A 21,118-nucleotide genomic window follows, 5' to 3' on the forward strand; every position below is an offset into this window, starting at 1 on the left:
TTAATGAACAATGTTTGGATGGAGATAATGTTATGTCCAATAAGACTTCTATATCATTCTGATATGGTGTATTTTCAGGTTTTCTACCTTCAATTGTGTATTCAAACCTAACATTTTTATTTACAACGTGCAATACTTGACCTTTACTTACATTAAATTTCATCTACCACAATTCTGCCTAAGCCTGTATGCTGTCTAAGTCCAAATGATGATATGGCTGTTTTTAGAATATCTGACGCCAGTCCAACAAGTTGTGTATCAGCTGTAACTTAACATGCTTGTTGTTTATATTATGTATATTATACTGTATATACAGTGTGTCCAAATCATTTATGCATGTTTAAAAATAGCAGCAGCCCTACCAATGACCCCTGTGGGACACCACTGTTAACATCACATAATTCTAATGAGGTACCTCACACCATAACTAGTTTCTTACTGTGTTTTAGCCAATGGTGCACCCACCTAAACACCACGCTCTGAGATCCCCACTTCTTTAAGTTTGATGCCCAACCTCTCACATGGGTCCTTACCATATGTTTTTTGAAAATCTATATAAATAATATCATATGCACCATTCTGATTGTATCCTTTTGCTGTTTCCTCATAGAATTCGAGCATGGTAGTAAAACACAACATCCCTTGTCTAAACCTATGCAGACTGTTCCCTAAAACAATTGTTCTTGCCAAATGCTGCACAGTCTTTTCCTTAAAAATTCCTTCCATTAATCTACCAATAGGGTGGCACGGTGGCACAGTGGTAGCGCTGCTGCCTCGCAGTAAGGGGACCTGGGTGCTCCGGTGTCCTCCCACAGTCCAAAGACATGCAGGTTAGGTACATTGGTGATCCTAAATTGTCCCTAGTATGTGTTTGGTGTATGGATGGGTGGGTGTGTGTGTGTGTGTGTGTGTGTGTGCCCTGCCTGGGAATTGTTCTTGCCTTGCGCCCTGTGTTGGCTGGTATTGGCTCCAGCTGACCCCCGTGACCCTGTGTTAGGATATAGCAGGTTGGATAATGACTGACTAATCTACCAATATGCACATTAGGCTTACTGGTCTATAGTTACTTGGATCTCCCTAATCACACTTTTTACATAACAAGAAGATATTTGCTATTTTCAAGTTCTCAGCAATTTTTCCAGTGCTCAGCAACAATCTTACACATATTCATTAAGGATTTATACATGCACTCACAAACCCCCTTAAGAACTTAGGGATGAATGTTATCTGGTCGGGTGTATTTGTTGGACTTCCGCTCATGTAATGAAGAATAGATGAATAGTTAAATGGGTGCAATATTATTATTGTGGCTGCTTTAATGCTCAGGGAAGACAGGTTCAATTATCAACCTAGTCATTGTGTTTTCATGCTTTCCCCATGTCCATGTCTGTTTTTGGTTTGGCAGTGTTGTTGATGACCATAAATTGCCTCTGAGTTGTTTCCCATCCTGCACCTGGTGCTGCTGGCATAGACTACTGTTCTCAATTGACCTGTAAATGATTAAACAAATTCACAAGGTGGTACATAAATGGATGGACTACTTTTCAAGAGGTCAGTCAGAAGGTGCAATGCTGTCTCAGAGGTGAAATCATCAGATTCTTAGGTTCAATTATTAGCCCAATAACTGTGTAGTCTGGGTGTTCTCTCAATGGTTTTGTAGGTTTTCCTCAAAGTAGTCCTCTGCAATAGTGGCCAAAAGTTTCTATGGTATACAGAAGAACAATGATAAACATTTCACAAAATTCAAAGGTTTTTAATGGCAAATACATCAAATACAGTATATGTAAAGAGTCAGTATTTACAGTATTGACTCTTATTCTTCATAACTTCTGCAATTCACCCTGGTATGCTGGATATTAACTTCTAGGCCTGACTGGTGGTGATCCATTTTTGTTTTTTTAGTGCTTGGAGTTGATCACAATTTGTGGGCTTCTGTTTGTCCACCCACTTTTCAGAACTGATCACAGGTTCTCAATGGGAATAAGATCTGGGGTGTTTCCTGGCCATGGGTCAAAAGTTTCAGTGTTATGATCTTTTAGCCATTTTGTTATGACTTTTGCCTTGCGACATGGTGCTCCATCATGCTGGAAAATAAACGGATCATCACCAAACTGCACCAGGATTGTTGTGAAAAGTTGCTTTTGGAGGATGTTTTGATACCATTCTTTATTTATGGCAGTTCCTGGGCAGAATTGTGAGTGGGCTCAGTCCCTTAGATGAGAAGCAAAACTCCACACATGGGTTGTCTCACTGTTGGCATGACACAGGATTTATGACAGTGTTCATCTTTTTCTTCTCTGGACATTCGATTTTCCAGATATCCCAAACAGTCAGAAGGAGGATTCATCTGAAAAAATAAATTTGCACCAATCTTCTGCTGTCCAATCCTTGTATTTCCTGAAAAATTTCACTCTGATGTTTTTCTTGGAAAGAAGTGGCTTCTTTGCTGCCCTTCTTGACATAAGGCCATTATCCAAAAGTCCATGCCTCACTGTTCGTACAGATGCACACACACCTACCTGCTGCCAGTTTTGAGCAAGCTCAGCACTGGTGGCCATATGATTCTGTAGATGACTCATCAGGAGGAGACAGTCCTGGTGCTTGCTGGACACTTTTATGTGATAATTTTGTTTCAGGGCCAAAATATGTGAAAATGGGTTTTTGTGATAAAGTTAACTTTTTATGCTAATAAAGCTCTTTGCAATGAATTAATATGCATCTGAAAACACTGAACAACAATATAAAAACAATGTGAATAGCCACCACAAAAACTGAAGTCACAAATTTTGCAAAACACCACATTTGTGTCACTGCTAAAACTGTTGGCCACTACTATACATTAAGCCATTGTGTGTGTGAATTTACTCTGTGAAAGAAATTAAACGCTTGTTGTTCTGACTTGCTCCAGTTATCCACAGCTCTGTTGTGAGCAAAGCAGGTTTAGAAAATAGGCAAATGAGTCCGTCACATTTTTAAATACTTTTAAGTTGATTGAAAATGAGGAATAAATCACCTGTATTTCCTTGAATAGAAAGCAGATCATTGGAGACGCCTCGTAGGGTTTCCAGTGTTGAGTGCGAGACGTCATATGTTGGGAGGACAATATCCCTAGTGGCTGGCGAGCCACACCATGAAAGAATGGGAACTGGTCCTGGTGTTTCATTGAACTGCCGACTCTCCACTGGCCAGTCCCCGACATTTAGGTAAAACTCAATGTCAGGCAAATGAACCTTTAAACAAAGAAGCTGGGTCAGAGAAACAGTGAAAAAAAAAACTCAAACAAAATTAAATTATCTAATGAGAAATGTAACTGTTGATGACTGGTTACCTCATTTAGGTTAAGTAACCAAATCAAGGTATGTTATGCGTTATGGATTTGTATGGCAAAAATGAAAAATATGATCAATTTATTTGTGGCAGGAAAACAAGAATTAAAAGTTTAGAAAAAATGTTTATGGCTTTTCACAGAAATTTACTGAGAATTGGATGAATAGGGTAAAAAATAAATTACAAGCACAATTATTAATATGTAAAGAGTTTCATTAACAGTAAATGGTAATTGTGTTGTTTGATCCTTCTTTACCAAAAACATAAAATATTTCCATAATAATAACTGTGTTGGCTGCAGTCACTAGTTTATAACTTTTTTCTCACCTTTCTTGTCAAAGAAAGCAGCATTTCATCAGAAAACATCTTAAAGTCTGTGTACTTCCCCAGGGTGCGTCGGTAGATTTTGTTATTAAGAATTGTGTAGTGAATGATACCAGTTCTTGGTCCAAATCTGACTGGTACTTCCCTCAACATTTGTTTCAAGTCAACACGGGGAAAAACACTGAAGTCTCTGCTGATCTGAAGATCCTCAAATGGACAAGACATAGATGTCTGCCAGTGAGCAAAGTCCACATCTGGACAGTCACAGTACTCATGATATACAGGGCCTAGTCAAAGGATGAAATAGAAATGGTTTACTGAGATTACTTCAGAAATGACCACAGGCAAAAAAATTGGTATTAGCTTACATTTCTATTATGTAGTGGAAGTCAAGCTTTTCCCTACTAATCTGAGTTATTGTTGATAGTTCAGATCATTTTTATACACAATGCTTGTATATGTTGTATGTTTAAGCTACTGTATCATCTCTTCCCCAAAGAAATTACTTCAGCCTAAAAACATGGGAGCAAGAGGGTACAGTGCATCCGGAAAGCATTCACAGCGCATCACTTTTTCCACATTTTATTATATTACAGCCTTATTCCAAAATGGATTAAATTAATTTTTTTCCTCAGAATTCTACACACAACACCCCATAATGACTTTGTGAAAAAAATTTACTTGAGGTTTTTGCAAATTTATTAAAAATAAAAAAACGGAGGAATCACATGTACATAAGTATTCACAGCCTTTGCTCAATACTTTGTCGATGAACCTTTGGCAGCAATTACAGCCTCAAGTCTTTTTGAATATGATGCCACAAGCTTGGCACACCTATATTGGCCAGTTTCGCCCATTCCTCTTTGCAGCACCTCTCAAGCTCCATCAGGTTGGATGGGAAGCGTCGGTGCACAGCCATTTTAAGATCTCTCCAGAGATGTTCAATCAGATTCAAGTCTGGGCTCTGGCTGGGCCACTCAAGGACATTCACAGAGTTGTCCTTAATCCACTCCTTTGATATCTTGGCTGTGTGCTTAGGGTCGTGGTCCTGCTGAAAGATGAACCGTTGCCCCAGTCTGAGGTCAAGAGCGCTCTAGAGCAGGTTTTCATCCAGGATGTCATTGTACATTGCTGCAGTCATCTTTCCCTTTATCCTGACTAGTCTGCCAGTTCCTGCCGCTGAAAAACATACCCACAGCATAATGCAGACACCACCATACTTCACTGTAGGAATGGTATTGGCCTGCCTTTTACTAAGGAGTGGCTTCCGTCTGGTCACTCTACCATACAGGCCTGATTGGTGGATTGCTGCAGAGATGGTTGTCCTTCTGGAAGGTTCTCCATTCTCCACAGAGGACCTCTGAAAGAGCGACCATCGGGTTCTTGGTCACCTCCCTGACTAAGGCCCTTCTTCCCTGATCGCTTGGTTTAGATGGCCGGCCAGCTCTAGGAAGAGTCCTGGTGGTTTCGAACTTCTTCCACTTATGGATGATGGAGGCCACTGTGCTCATTGGGACCTTCAAAGCAGCAGAAATATTTCTGTAACCTTGCCCAGATTTGTACCTCGAGACAATCCTGTCTCGGAGGTCTACAGACAATTCCTTTGACTTAATGCTTGGTTTGTGCTCTGACATGAACTGTCAACTGTGGGACCTTATATAGACAGGTGTGTGCCTTTCCAAATCATGTCCAAAAAAACTGAATTTACCACAGGGGAACTCCAATTAAGCTGCAGAAACATCTCAAGGATGATCAGGAGAAACAGGATACACCTGAGCTCAATTTTGAGGTTCATGGCAAAGGCTGTGAATACTTATGTACATGTGCTTTCTCAATTTTTTTATTTTTAATAAATTTGCAAAAATCTCAAGTAAACTTTTTTCACGTTGTCATTATGCGGTGTTGTGTGTAGAATTCTGAGGAAAAAATGAATTTAATCCATTTTGGAGTAAGCCTGTAACATAACAAAATGTGGAAAAAGTGATGCGCTGTGAATACTTTCCGGATGCACTGTATATTGCAGTTATTAAGGGATCATACTTCTTAGTCTACCTGGGAAGACCTGTGCCAGGGTACTGGAACAAAGACTTAGTTTGAGAGGTGAACTACAGATCTAAAAGAAACAATGCACATTCTGTCCTGGTCAGGAAACAGTTGGCCAACTCTTTACCCACGAGAGGTCATTGGAATTTGCCAATCCTGCCTACATGATTTAAAAAAAAGCTTATGACCAGTAAGCGGAGTGGAGAGGCAGGACTTTAAAAGAGTGATCATGTTTGAATGTGTAACTCGATGCATGACAGCACTTTCTTGCAGTTTATTTAAAAATATCTTAGCCAAAATCCATGTGTTTGAGAAATTCTGAGCATACAACTGGATACCTTGATATGTGGACTAAGTACCCAAGTAATGGAAGACTCTTTATAGAGCCATTTTGATTTTGTTTGCCATTGTTCAAGTTGGGTCTTCTTTGTAGCCCATTGTATCTGGATATTTGTTCTCCATTAAAACATGAGATTAAAAGTTTTTCTCGCCCATTATTATAAATTTACAGGGGGTAAGTAAAAAATGCAAAAATTATCATTTTTGAATGTATATTCATTGAATTCAATTATGGACCATAAGGGGGTTAGAATCTACCTCAACAGCACTAAGCATATTGCAGGAAACAACCTATGAAAGGGCACTAGTCCATTCCAGTAAAAAATTACTATTATCTAAATTGAATTTATTTTTATGAATAGACTACATAATTATAAACAATTTAGGATTAATTATTGCACAGGGGACTGGAGGCTATCTCGGTTGAGTCGGGCTCAAGCCAGGAAACAATATTGGACAGGGCACCAGTCTACCCCAGTCAAAAAAAAAAATCAAATAAATGTATTTTTATTAATTTATAAATAGATGAGATGATTTATAAATAATTAACAATTGTTATTACATTCCATTTAATATTAATAAATGATTTAATTTTATGATTTGGTATGGTTTTGGGTTCTCAAAAGCTGCTGGTGTTTATTTCCATCATTAGGCCTTCTTCCAGCATTGCCGGGGCACGTCCTCGGAGGTTGGGACCCATGTGTAGTCGATGTAAAAGGATAAAAGGACGGCTATGACTGCAAATCCTTATGCGATCTGTGGATACCAAATCTCTAAAATATTTAAAGTTTATCACTGTACTCTTTTATCATGTGTACTTTCAGTGTTGACCCACTTGTTTTCTCAATCATGATTTTTGTCTCTCATATTGGGCTTCGGTTTTATTTCACTTTATATCTTTTATTATTTGTTTGTTTTGGTTTTTACACACATCTCAAGGTTTATGCTCAAAAAGTACATCAGCCAGTTCACTGACAGAACATTAGATCAGATCAGGTTTTGCACTCATAGCCATCCTTTTTATCCCATTGCATTGGTAGTGATCTTAGAGTCCACACCACTAGCAAAACTGGAAGTGAATCTAACGATGGAAATAAACACTGGCAGCCTTTGAGGACCCAAAACCATAACAAATCATGACAATTCATTTATAATCATGTGCTGTCCTGCAGTGGTTTCTGCCTTTTGCCCAATGCTGCCTCATTGGATTAAGACTTTTAAAAATGTTACAGTACTTTTGTTTAGTTTTAAATAATTATTTATAATTCTTTATTATCTTAAAACATATAAAAAAGCAATACAAATCTCACATTTCCCAAATGTGACTGCAAACTCCTTACTCCTCTTGAACAATGTCCTAATCAATGAACAATTAGATCTTTCATTTTTCCCTATAATTGGCCACTTGTTAGACATTTTCTTTAGTTATCATCTGCACATCATATGAGAGTAACTGACCTGTTGCTGCACTATTGGCCTCTCACTGATAAGAATAATCTGAGCCTTAATGTAGCAGTGATTCCCTAACAAATACAGACACACAACATTGATCATTAGGGTAAAGAGTGAAACACAACTGCCTGGTTAAATGTCATTGTATTATGAAAGACAAAGATATTTGCCTTGTAATTTCAATAATTCAGTTATAAGAAAATTATTTCATTTTTTACCTTTTAAAATGTATGGTGATTGAGCAACATGTTTTTCCCCATACAGTATTTCAATTTTGAGTCCCTCTTCCGTACTTCCATACAAACGATACCTCATCAAATATGACCCATCGTTACGGTCCAAGGGTGCAGGTGCATGAACCCTGAGATGCTCCGAGGACAGAGAACTTATTTTCACAGTAAAGGGCTTCTTTCCTGAAAGGTGAAGGGAAAAAAACATTGAAATTATTAGAAATATTACAACTGTATTTTAGTATAAAATAAGCATAAAATGGGTCTTATGGTGGGGCATGGCTATAGACGCCTGTTCTGTAAAGTCACATCAGAGTCAAAAGATTCACATTTTCATTACACACCTGGACACTCACACTGTCTGTCTTCCTATGTTTGCTGTCTGGGTTCTCCAGAGATTGTTGAAAAACCATCAGTGAGACAAGACACAGTCGGTCAGGTCCAGATATGGAAAGGACAGCCCACCTTACAAGTGAAACCCTGCACGGGCAGACCAGGCTGAAGAAGACTACTGACAAAACTGAAATTGTTTATCACATGGGGCACCAAATGTATTCAATGTGAAGCTTACTTAAGAACACACTGCTGACATTATCTGGTTTGACTTTAGATCAAATAAGTTTATTTAGATTAATCTTGCTAGTGGTGTACAAAAATAACAATTTTATTAATCATGGTGGCAAAAGGTTTGGGTGCTCACATAGTGATCATCCTACTTGGAATATACAAAAATAGTGGGTTATTAAACAAGGAAACGGGCGGCATGGTGGCGGAGTGGGTAGCGCTGCTGCCTCGCAGTTAGGAGACCTGGGTTTGCTTCCCGGGTGCTCCATGCGTGGAGTTTGAATGTTCTCCCCGTGTCCGCGTGGGTTTCCTCCGGGTACTCCGGTTTCCTCCCACAGTCCAAAGACATGCAGTTAGGTGCATTGGCGAATCTAAATTGTTCCTAGTGTGTGCTTGGTGTGTGGGTGTGTGTGTGTGCATGCTCTGCCCGGGGTTTGTTTTCTACCTTGCACCCTGTGTTGGCTGGGATTGGCTCCAGCAGACCCCCGTGACCCTGTAGTTAGGATATAGCGGGTTGGATAATGGATGGATGGATGGATAAACAAACATAATTCAGGGGAGAACACAGGGAGTGCTCAAGTAGACAAAAACACAAACACCAAAATCTCTAGTCTTGTCGTTTCCTATCAATATGGTGATAGCCTATCAAGCACTCTCACTTACAGTCTCTCTACCTCTTTTAGGTTTTCTCTCTAACTTGCCCTCTCTTCCCCTAATATTGGAGACCTTGCCCCAAAGCACACTCTGGCCTCAATAAGACTTTCAGCTAGTAGTGCTGATGTTTAACCTTCTCCAAGTTTCAGTTCCAGAGTCAGACATAATATAATTTTGGATGTTCTTATATCAGGATAAAGATGCCTCTAGTATCTTTTGGTGTCCCTGCAACAATAAGCCGGTGGCACACTACACAACTTCAAGTTGGAGATTATATCAAACTTGACAATAGCAGTTGATCTTGTCACCGGATTATGTCAAATATTGCATGGGATGACAACTTAGATCAGCGTTTCTGAATCTTTTTGGTGGCATGGCCCACTTTTTTCCTATACAAGTGTTCTTATGACCCACCAAAGTGTGATCATCAGAACAAGGGGGCCACAACACAATTCACAACCAGCTGCAAACAATATAAATAATAGCAAGACACACATCCTGGTGGCAGCCCATGACCCAAAAGCAGTGATTGAGAAACACTGAATTAGAGGATTACTTGATGATTTTCCAGCAGTTTCGCATTTCTAAAGTAGTGCTGGCTCTTCCCCTTTATTGACTACTAATAACAGGCTCCCCGACAGAACCAGTACTACCTTTTTTCTTTTTTTTTTTATTCTGTCATGGTATGTAAAACATAAGATAACAGACTTATGAGCCTCTCTTCTGTTTTTGAGATATAAAACACTTGCTTTCCTTATTTCCTCATAGCTGCATTATATGCATCATAGTTCCAGCGGAGTGCTTACTGAATCCCAGTTCTTGCAAATGCACGCACCCACCCCTAAAAAATAAAAAAAAAACAAATCAAGCCTGTTTCATTCTGTCAGGGTGCCTTGCAGACAGGTTGAACAGAGTCTCTGGATATGATAGACTACATGACTGTGGTCACAGGGCTACACTGTGACTGCCTCTGACTTGCTAAGATTACGGAATTAAAATCTGTGACTAAAAATATTTGGAAAACTCTTATAACATGGCAGGACTTCTAGAAAATATGTCTATTGCTCCTCTTTACCGTTAGATTAAATGACATGTATCCCATGCCTGGGACCACTGATGTCTATCACAATTTTTGTAGCTCTTCCAAGTTTCATATATTACTGACAACTCCTGGGTTGTAGGAGAATAGCATAAATTTGCACCCACAAGTTTCCTAGCTCACTACCACACACACCTCCCTCCCTCACAGGACTGATAAAGTGAGCCATCAGTGGTAATGCATGTTTGTTTCCCCTTCAGTGGGCAGGCTGAGAATCCCTAACTTACAGTGACTCCTTCCTGAGCCATGCCATGCCTTTGCCTCATACTGCCAGCTTGCAAATCTCATATTAACTTTACTTCCTCCATCATAATGGATTTCAGTCATTTAATCACTTCTTTTTCTACAATATAATACTTTAGTGCTTGTTGCTGTCTTCATCTGTTTTCATCAAGGGCTTTTATTTAGGCAAAATATTTGCACAGTGCAAGAATTCAAAGAATTAAGGCAAGATAATAAGGTGCTACCCTGAAAAGCTGACTATTGAAAATCTTAGGTGAGGAGTGACAGGGCAGGGAAGGTGTGCCAAAGCAGTAGCTTTATATTTATATATTTATATATATATATATATATATATATATATATATATATATATACACACATATACACATATACACACACACTTTACATATTATATATACACATTACTTTTAAAAATATTAACATAGTTGCACAATGCATGTCATTGAATCCAGTGGGATTATGATATTAGGTTGAATCATACATTGTATAAACAGTAGTCTTAACATTGCCATAACCCTATAACGGGACTAAAAAACAGATGTATAGAGCAAATTATTATGAATTGATCTGCAAAGCACTCATCGGTTATTTCTGGTGCCTAGAACAGCCATCTAAGTAGGTTTCAATTCTATTGTCCATGTTTTGCTGCAGCTTTCCATTCTGTTAATCTGCAGTAGAAATCACACTTTCTTCGTTTACTACAACAATTTCAAACTCCAGGGCCTAAAATTGCATGTTAACCATGTGCTAATAGATGCTGGTAATATCCAGTAGGCTTAAGGTGGAGGTTTGTAGGGACCGGTCTGACAGAGGAGAGTGTCCCATAGGCTTCCCCTGACTGGCCTCTCACATGAAACAGCCTGCCTTAAAGCAGGTTTCACTGGATTTCACTCAGTAGCAGCAATGCGAGGTGTGCATAAAAGGTGCTAAACGTGTTTGACTTCACATTTAGTGGAAATGTCAGGGTAAATGGGGATAATTACAAAGTCTGGCAATGAAAAACAAAGAAATGCTGATCTATTTGCTGTAGCATTAATGCATTATGGATTTGTTACTGTTTATTCTTATAGAGGTGAATGCCACCTGCACCAAGGCGGATACAACCGGTTAAACTCTGACATTCTAAAGGTGTCAAAAGGCTTTCATTGTAAAAAGTATAAATGTCAGCTTAACTGTTTGTTTTTCAAATCCAGCCGTTCCTCACACAAACAGCGCAGTGGTGTAGCGGGTGGCACTGCCTATTGGAAGCCATAAACGTCAATCAGTATTCAACATGTGATTGTGATATGCATGTTTAATAAGCTTTGACTTCCTAGACATAACCAACTTATGAAATATCACTCTTTCACATACAATATATATTTGCGTTCTATTTATTAATTTTATTATTATGTTACATTACTTGTTCTTTTATTATACACTGGTATTCTGTCTAATTCTCTTCTCTATTGTACAGTTATTGCAGATATACAGTAGTGTACACAGGCATGGCTTCCAAATATAATGATTATCAGGCAAACTACTTGTGGAGTTGCTTGTCACATTCAAAGATCAATAAACAGAATACTTACACATGATTATGAATGCTGAACATGTATGCACCGTGTCCTGGAAAATGAAGCATCACCAGGTCATAAGCTTTTGATCAAGACCAAGATCAAGCTTCTAGCCCCAGTAGCCACACACAGACCCCTGGTTGCACATATTACTCCATCTTTCTTATTCTCATATTCTGTTTCTCTCACTTGATGTTCAGCAGATGGCACTGCTTTTCATCCTCTTCGTCTTCCTATTATGATCTTTTTTGTCAAGTCATCAGTCTTTGCAATTTTCTTGATGCTCAGCAGATGTTACTGGTCTTATTATAGAAACCCATGAGTACAGGTTAGTTTGATAAGGTTGCAACTAACTCACATTTTTTGCAATACCAGTATGTATTGGGGCATATTTTTTTCATCAAGACCAAGCTCAAAGTTCTAGCCCCAGTAGCCTTAGGTGGACTCCTGGCTGCAATCATTTCTATGTATTTCTTTTTCTCGCTTACTGTATCCTGCACTTGATGTTCAGCATGTAGCACTGCTTATCATTTTATTTGTCTTCCAATTAAGGTCCTCTTTGTCACATCATTGGACACTGCAAATTGATTGACACTCAGCAAACATTACTGGTCTTCTTTTCATTTCCACCATGTTACTTCATTTGCCTATCACTTTGCCACAAGAAACTCACGAATGCAGGTCAGTTTGGTAAGGCTACTGCCAACTCATATTTTTTGCAATACCAGTACACCTTGGGTCATAAGCTTTTGATCAGGACCAAGATCATGGTTTTAGCCCCAGACGGACAGACCTTATTATTTTATAAATCATTGCCATACTTCTTTAACAACACTGTATCAGTCTATAAAACATTTCTGGAGCTCTGTTAAGAGAAACACTAAGAAGGTTCTTTGTTCCCAGTGTGTTCTAGGAAATGGAAGTTGAAGTTTCCAGTTAAAACACTGATTTGTTTATTGTACCAAAACAAACATTTTCTAAAAGTTCTAAAAAGTATTATAACACTCTGGCACTTGAGAATCCCTCAACTGCAGAACCCTAAACATGCTGAACCACCACTACCACCACCACCACCACCACCGACTCTAAACTTCTGCCCTCTCCAACAGTACATGGAGAAGATAACTAATATTTAATACATTTTGTACATGTGTTTGTGCATTTTGTAGTTTTTTGACAAAAAGATTCCATTACTAAGATGTTCTTTATTTTGATTAGACAGTTAATTGTTGTTCCTATCTCAATTTTCATTTGTTTAAACAACACCATTTGGAAACATAACAAGATTATAATCACTGCACTTGTGATGTCATGGATGTCATGCTATAAATATGGCAGTGATCACTCCAAGTGTTATCTCTCAGCAGATATACAACTTTTCAAGTTTTCTCTTAGTGTATTCCCATCCTTTTTAATGTGGGCACTGGCGTCAGGTATATGCTTCTGGTTTTGACTTCAACTTTTGAAATTCATCTTCTGCTTTTAATTTTTGATTGCATGATTTTTCTGATTTCACGGATTTCATCCCCTGCTTATCCGCACTACCTCATTGCCTATGTACTGTATATCATCTCCTGGTCTTTTCTTCACTCACAGTATTCCTCAGACACTTTACTTGTGTCATAATAATAATGTAAAAATAGCCACTGCACTGAGGCCTCCTCAGCTAACAGCTACATTAATTTCTGCTGAATTTCCATTGGGGGTTTTCCAGCATAGCCTGACAGTGATTGTTTGCTGAATGATCTCATAATACAAGCTAAATTATTATTGGACTTAAATGTGTGCAAGTGTACAGGAATAGACCCTGCAATGGATTGGTTTCCTGCCCAGGACGGTTTACTGCTTAGCGCTCAGTGCTATAAAGAAAGGTTTCAGTCCTGAACAATCTCAAAAAGGATTACGCAGGTTTGTATATTACAATATTGGGGTTGACAAACAAACATAACACTTATTCAAGCCAATGTCACATTTACATGCCTTCTAGTTAGAGAGCATATCAGATTTGTTGAATGTAGTTACTGGTCTTGTTGCCAGACCATCTCAATTTACATGACTGAAAATCATTGGGCATGACAAATGTAGTGACTGCATGATGACTTTCCAGCACAGTCATGCTCACCCTTTAACCTTACAGCAAACAGCATGCTGCTTGACAGAATCGAGGTTGTACAAAGGATTAACAAGTACAACAAGTTCGCCTACAGTCTTTGGTCTGTTTTCCATTCTGTCATATGTGAAACACGAGACATAAGACTGACAAGGTTCTCTTCCATTTGTGATGTCTAAATCATACACATTCCTTGTTCATTGTCGCTACATTAAATACATTGTTCTTTCGGTTAAGCGTTAAAAGGTTGTCAGCTCTCATGCACACATAGCCCACCCATAAAACTAAAGACAAAATAAAACCTTTTGATTTTGCTGGGGCGAGTCGCAGTCTAGTTGCAGTGAGTCTCTGGACAAGTCATGTTACTCAACAGCCTTCACTGGAGTGTGCTGCCAACTGCCTCTGACTTGCTTAGACTTTGTAAATGAAGGCTATGACTGGAAACCGCTGGAAAAGACGTCTAATATAACATGGTCTTTATATGAATCTGGAATGCTTTTATCTACCAGATTTCTCCTTCATACACAACAAAGAAACTTCATAAAAATTTTAATAATCAAAATTACTGTTTGTTTCCATTACATTTTATTTAGACGATCATGGAAGCAGCCATATTTTTTCTAAACATAGTTAATTATTTTCTGTATGTGGTAACACCTCAAGGAGACCTATAGTGACATTTCAGTCACTAATTGCAATGACAATATTTTACTTTTTACACCTTACATCAACGAGCTGATGACAAGCCTTTTCCCAAAGCATATTTTTAAACACTCTCTTTAGTCATTTGGATTTGTTTTGACTTACTTTCATTCAAAAATGTAGTAACAAGCAAACAGGACCACAAATAAAATGTGGTGTTTACCGTAACACTAGTGTTTAAAGAAGCACAGCATATGGGCAAATATGGAAGAAATTAACATGTAAATCATTACCTTGACAGCAAACCTACAAGAAAACCACCTTAGGTCAAAGTACATAAAAGCAATTAAAGAAACAACTGTCTTACAGTCATTTCAGGTATCATACTGGCTATGTGCAAATATCCATTTAATGAAGATGCCTCTTTCAAAAGTCATCTCTCTCTATTATAAAAAAAATCCTGGGAGAGAAAGACTACGTAGACGAGACGTGATGCTCACATGAAGATCACGGAAGAAACTTAGAAGACCTGCGAGATGAAAGAGATTGGCCACAAAGCGTCACGCGGGGACCTTAAACATGAGACTTTGTGCCAAGAGATTGACCTAGGACCGTCTCGCGGGGACATAGAACATTAGATTCTTGCAAGACACGCCCTACTTACAATCAATATCAAATAAGACCATGGGCAGCAAAACACTCAGTCGTGTCATAACTTTGAGCACACACAGATCCAGGGCTCTCAGCACATATAAAGCGTATAAGGACAATATGTTATAGATAAAACATTGACGACTAAGCAAAGAAGAAAGAGCAGCGCAGAGAAAAGAGACTGAAAAGCATTGGAGAGAAAAAAATGCAAAAAAGAATAATCTTGGTGAAAATTCAGAAAATAAGGAAAGTAATAATCAGCCCAAAACAAGTGGAATTGAAAAAAAGCACGTCAAATCGGGCTCAGAATTAAAAGACAAAGTAGAACTTCATAAAGACACTCAAAAACGTTGGCGCTTTACATATGCAGAGCAGGTTAGAGATTATGAAAGCAGTGAAATTCGAAAGGCTCAAAAAAAAACAAAAAAAAACAAACGACACGATACACGTGTAGAGAAAAGTAAAGAATATGAAAGCAGTAAAATTCGAAAGTATTGTAGCGTCCCAGCCAGGTTGAAGCCTTTATTGTTTTAAGTGACAGTTAGGTCCGATTGAGGGAGGGCGGAGTACAGCATGGAAGACTGACAACGGGGTATTGAAATTTTGTGGTAAGGGGGGTTTGGAGAGTGTGCTAGAAGGTTGTGTTTGGGGTTACGAAGTTGGCGTTCTTTTTCTTAACTGTTTAAGTAAAACTTTTGTGAGACTTTACTACGTCTGTCAGTTTTTTTAATTTCTTTTCTTTTCAAACCGGACGCAGAGGTCATTACAGTATCAAAAGAAGATAATAAAGACCGCATTAGCACAAACAAAAGGAAATTATTACTTGAAAAAAGGGAAAATAATCATCACGGACCAGGTGTAATTGAAAAAATAGCCAGACAAAGTGAGGTCAGAAATAAAAGACAAAGAGTAGAAAACAAAGTAAAACATCATAAAGAGGTTAAAAAACAAGTGGGCCAAACAAATTTAGAGCAAGATACAGAATATGAAAGCAGAAAAAAACGAAAGTGTCAAAAAAAAAGTAAACATCTCATTAGTGCAAACAAAGAAAAACTATTACCCAGAGAAATAATGAAAAGGCGAATAGAGATCGAATATATGGACAAAGGTGATATGTCTGAAGTGTGTAAATATTGTAAGGCTTTGAAGTTTAAGTCCAAGAATTTTAAACACGGGGTTTACTTCACATGCATTTATTGGTTACTTTGCAAAAAAAATGATTAACTGCTGATGATGTAGATCATTTTGTCTGTGCTGAAATTCCAAACAAAGAAACCTATCCTAAATTATGGTACAAAGTCATTAAACACATGTCTTACAGACCTCATTTAAAAGATTCAGCATGTTGGGAGAAAGATTCCAAATGTTGTTTTTAAAGAAGTTCTGAAATAAAAGTGAAACTAATGAAATAGCAACAATTCAAAGAAAAAAAAAAAGTTAAAAGTGTGTATCCAGAAAACCAAACACGGAGGCTGGCGAGCGAAGTGAGCAGGGGGCGAAGCACAGGGTGCTGCTCTACCAATAAAATGTAGCATAGTTAATTAATGAGACCTATATTGGCTGGTACTGGCCTACATCATGTCTTATTGCTTTTCTATAATTGGATTGGTTTCACTAAATCTTTGACATCTATATTGCATATTTGAGTAGTTTGCTCAAAAAGATAAAGAAGCACCAAAACTTGGTGTACTTTCCACCTCTCAGACTGTCCTACAAATACTACTAAAAATACATCAAAACCTGAGCAAATTCACTAAGAAAAAATAAGTAAAAATGAATAAATCAGAGAGTGGCAAAAAACAAAAAGCATATGTAAATACAACATCTTGCACTTTGCCTAGGATTTATTGCCGACCTCTGCATTTAGAGTTTGGAAGTGCTAACTAGAAGGCAGTAAGCATGTGCAGCAAGTGCAGATTGGCAGCGTTACTCCCTCAACATTAATCCTCTACAAAAGCAGCTCACAGGGTAAAGTCCTGAGGACACTTCTCTTCTTGATTGCCTAAGGCCTCATGGCCAGACAGAACTCCAGCTTAAATTAAATTTGCTGATGACACCACTGTAATAGGCCTGATCACAAAAAATGATGAGAGGGCTTACAGAGAAAATATTTGGTAACATGGCAACAAGAAGTTAGCACTTCTGTTATGTCAGTGAACACAGAAGGTTTGAGAGTGAGCCAGGAGAAGAATGAAGGCAGAATAGGGGTCTAAACTGAGAAATCAATGATAATGACTGTCTCAGCCAAAATGTGAGACAAAAAATTAATGGTTGATAAACAAGAGCTAAGGTCAATAGTGTCATGAAACAAAGCTAGAAAAGTTAGCAAGAACAATACGAAATTTGGATTTTGATTCCGCTGCTTGGATGAGGAAGTGTTTTCATGGGCGACCTTTTATCCTATTGTACTGTGATCAAAGGTTAGGACTTCCAAGGATATGCCCCTAATAACCAGTGGTTTAGCACCGACAATGGGAAAACAAAATAGCAGCAACCATAAATTTATAAAATGACAGATGAAACAATCCAAAAAACATTTCAGAGACAAAAAGGATCATTATGCAAGAATGGGCAGCCATCAGTCAAGATTTGGCCCAGGAGTTGATTGACATCATGCCAGGGCAAATTGCAGAGGTCTTGAAAAAGAAGGGCCAACACTGCAAATATTGAATCTTTGCATAAACTTAAGGTAATTGTCAATAAAAGCCCTTTAAAACTTATGAAATGCTTGTAATTATACTTCAGTATACCATAGAAACATCTGACAAAAACATCTAAAAACACTGAAGCAACAAACTTTGTGAAAACCAATACTTGTGTCATTCTCATAACTTTTAGCCACGACTGTAGACTTCAGGAAGAGAAGAGACATGCCACATTCTCATCTACACCAGAGGGAATACTGCACAGGGGGGAGTAGCTTAAACTTTTTTGAAGTGATCATCATCACCCTTATGTACCGTCTCGCTCTCTCAGGTCAGCGGGCCAGATGCTTTTACGTATTCCCAAGGCACGATGCAAACTCCGAGGTGATCAGGCTTTTTCAGTTGCAGCCCCAAAACTCTGGAACGATTTGCCATTGCACGCTAGGCAGGCTCCTTCACTTGCTGTCTTTAAATCTTATTTAAAAACACACTTTTACACTCTGACTTTTAACCCAGTATGATATGTTGGCTATCTGTATACTTTTTATTATGAATATCTTCAGCTCTTATGTGTTTATGTATTTCTGTTTCATTTACCCTAGGTTATTGTGTGTCTGATATATTGGGTTTTTAATTGTACAGCAGTTTGGTCAGCCTTGATGTTGTTTTTAAAGTGCTTAATAAATAAATCTCTGAACTGAAGCGGGCACAACAAATCTTGTTTATCATCAGGAACGCTCACTAATGCCTTTGTGGTCTCAGACATTAAAGGAAAGTCTGGATAACTCCATCTATCTTTCAGACCTCTGCAGGCACACAGCAGAGTTCAACTTTACTTACTACATAATATCTCAGGTACAGCGCAGACTCAGTTCAGGACCATAAAAGCTCTGACGGTGGTGAAGGCAGGAGAGAATATTACTGGCATACAACTCCTTGTGTTCATAGAAAGGATTGCAATGTTATTAAAGATGTTGACTATTTTGTACGTTCATTTTTTCCTCCCACCTTTGTTTAACAAAATAAGCATTTCAAGCACTAGTTTCAGGATCTCCTTTTGTCCTCAAGTTCTAAGGCTACTTGGTAGCAATGTCTGCTGACAACTGCAGGAGTGTGTGTTTAAATGCAACAACATATATTACATTTGTGAACACAAGGATAACTTACAAACTACACACTGTAAGTGTGGCTGGGATATGAATCCTGTTTTCTGGTGCTAAGTGTGAACTAATCAGTGTCCCACCATGCTAAACATAATACCGATTTTGAGCAGTTTGAAGGACTCCTTAAGAAACAGATTCAGATGAAGACAGACAGCTTAATATTAGAGTCCTCCTATGATTTAGTGGTTATATTTAACAAGCCCTTACCACCTGTTTTCTAAGTCTGGCCTATTAATTATGTAAAGAGTAAATCGTCAGCTTGTTTCCACTGTTTATAACAGAATGATAAAGAAAATCACTGGAAAATACTATGTAACTGAGGTTTGTCCAGACCTCTGTTTCATAACAGCGTATCCAGTTGCAATTATGCTCCCAGTTTATGGCATGCAAACACTTGTACAGCTGAAGGACATGGCAAATAACCTGACAACATATCTTAAAGCTAGGGAAATCAAACCCATGTGAATACAGATGTGGCACAATATAAGAATAAACTATGCCATTTATGAAAAACACTCATATAACACCATTCTGAATGATATTATCAAGCTTCAACCATGAGCAGCAAAACGTCATGGAGGCTAGGCACCATCTATGACAAAGAAAACAAAGGCCATATCATCTGTCTTGACTAATATTACAGAACTAGATACTATTACATCTGAAAAGTCACAAAGTTATTAATAGATATCATTACAACATATGATACTAAAGTAGAGAGCTCTGTAGAATTCTTTAATTTTTATTATGCTTTAAGTAGAAATATTTATACAGGGTGTCCTAAAAATCCATATACAATAAAAAATGATTTAAGCAAATTGCTCACACCAGTAAAACCAGTACACACCAAATATCAATGCCTCCACCAGTTTTCGGAACTCACTAAATCAGTATGGAGAGCTGGTGCCATGTCTGGAAGCTTTGGATGTACAGAAGAAATCAAACCTGGATAGGATGGTGGTCCATAGTGAAGTGCATGCACGCACACACACACACACACACACACACACACACACATCAGGCTAGTTTAGAGTAATCAATTAACCTTAAACTTGTCTTTGCACTGTGGAAGAAGCCCATGCAGACATTGGGGAAATGTGCAAGCTGTAAGGTAACCCATAGTAACAAACAACATCTATTTAACTACTAGGTATTCTTGTTTAAGCACAAATATGAGGGTAAAATATTAATTTAAATTGGTACCTCAGTATTGTATGGCAAATATAATCAATAATTAGTATGTCTCTGTTATTTATGAGGTATGCAGACAAAATTTGTTTTAGCATGTACTAGGAATGCTAAACAATATTATGATATGGTGCTTCATCCATGATTAAGATGTAAGGTCTCATAAAAACTAACCAGGGAGCAGGCCAGACTCCTACCTAGTCTGCCCAGCAGAGGCTCACCTGATTTCAGCCAGACTCGTAAGGCTACACACTGGCTACAACTGAAGTAGGCCCAAAAAAAAAAAGGGAACTGAAAAAAATTATTATAAATATCACAAAAATATAACTATCTTGCATAAGGATAAAAAAATACAAAGAAAAGCTCAAAAGTGCAAAAAGAGGCACAACAGAGCTGCATAGAAGGCAATCCTAAGCAAATGAGTGCCAAAGCAAAATCCAAAATCAGAATCATTTACACAGAGCATAATAATCCAGGAATACCAAAAAAATGCAATGCAGAAAACACAATATTCACTGAAACTTCTACCAATGAATGATTACCAAGTTCTGGGCCTTCTTAGGCAATTTAAATAGCCTGAGGGAGGGCGCAAGAGTGATGATGTCAGGGTGGCCCCTTCTCCTATGGCTCCACCCCCACTAAGAACAAGACCATAACTACATTTAAAGGGACAGAAAGGACAGCACACAATTACAAAAATCACTTATGAAATCAACAAAAATAACACATCAACATGAAAAATAATAATTCAGAATTAACAAAAACAACTATATAAATAAAATTGTGAACTGTTTGGATGTCTGTTAGTTTTTTTGCCAATAATACAAAAATGGCAGAACTGATTTATTCATGTAATACTTGTTCCAACTTAAAATATAGGCTATTACG

The 21,118-nt window shown here is 38.0% G+C and overlaps 1 protein-coding gene across 3 annotated transcripts in view; it reads right to left on the reverse strand.

Annotated features, from left to right (window-relative positions):
* Window positions 1-21,118, reverse strand: part of poglut3 (protein O-glucosyltransferase 3) — a 57,249-nt gene that overhangs the window by 16,175 nt on the left and 19,956 nt on the right. For 2 of the 3 annotated variants that reach the window (XM_039745614.1, XM_039745615.1), the window contains exons 2-4: window positions 7,704-7,898; window positions 3,655-3,938; window positions 3,014-3,230 (exon numbers count right to left, since the gene is read on the reverse strand). In XM_039745614.1, the coding sequence (XP_039601548.1) occupies window positions 3,014-3,230; window positions 3,655-3,938; window positions 7,704-7,898 (696 nt within the window). Of the gene's footprint in view, window positions 1-3,013; window positions 3,231-3,654; window positions 3,939-7,703; window positions 7,899-8,059; window positions 8,078-21,118 lie in introns of those variants that run through there. The other variant, XM_039745616.1, reaches the window with a different exon arrangement.

Source organism: Polypterus senegalus, chromosome 2, assembly GCF_016835505.1.
Source record: "Polypterus senegalus isolate Bchr_013 chromosome 2, ASM1683550v1, whole genome shotgun sequence".
NCBI classification, from domain to species: domain Eukaryota; kingdom Metazoa; phylum Chordata; class Cladistia; order Polypteriformes; family Polypteridae; genus Polypterus; species Polypterus senegalus.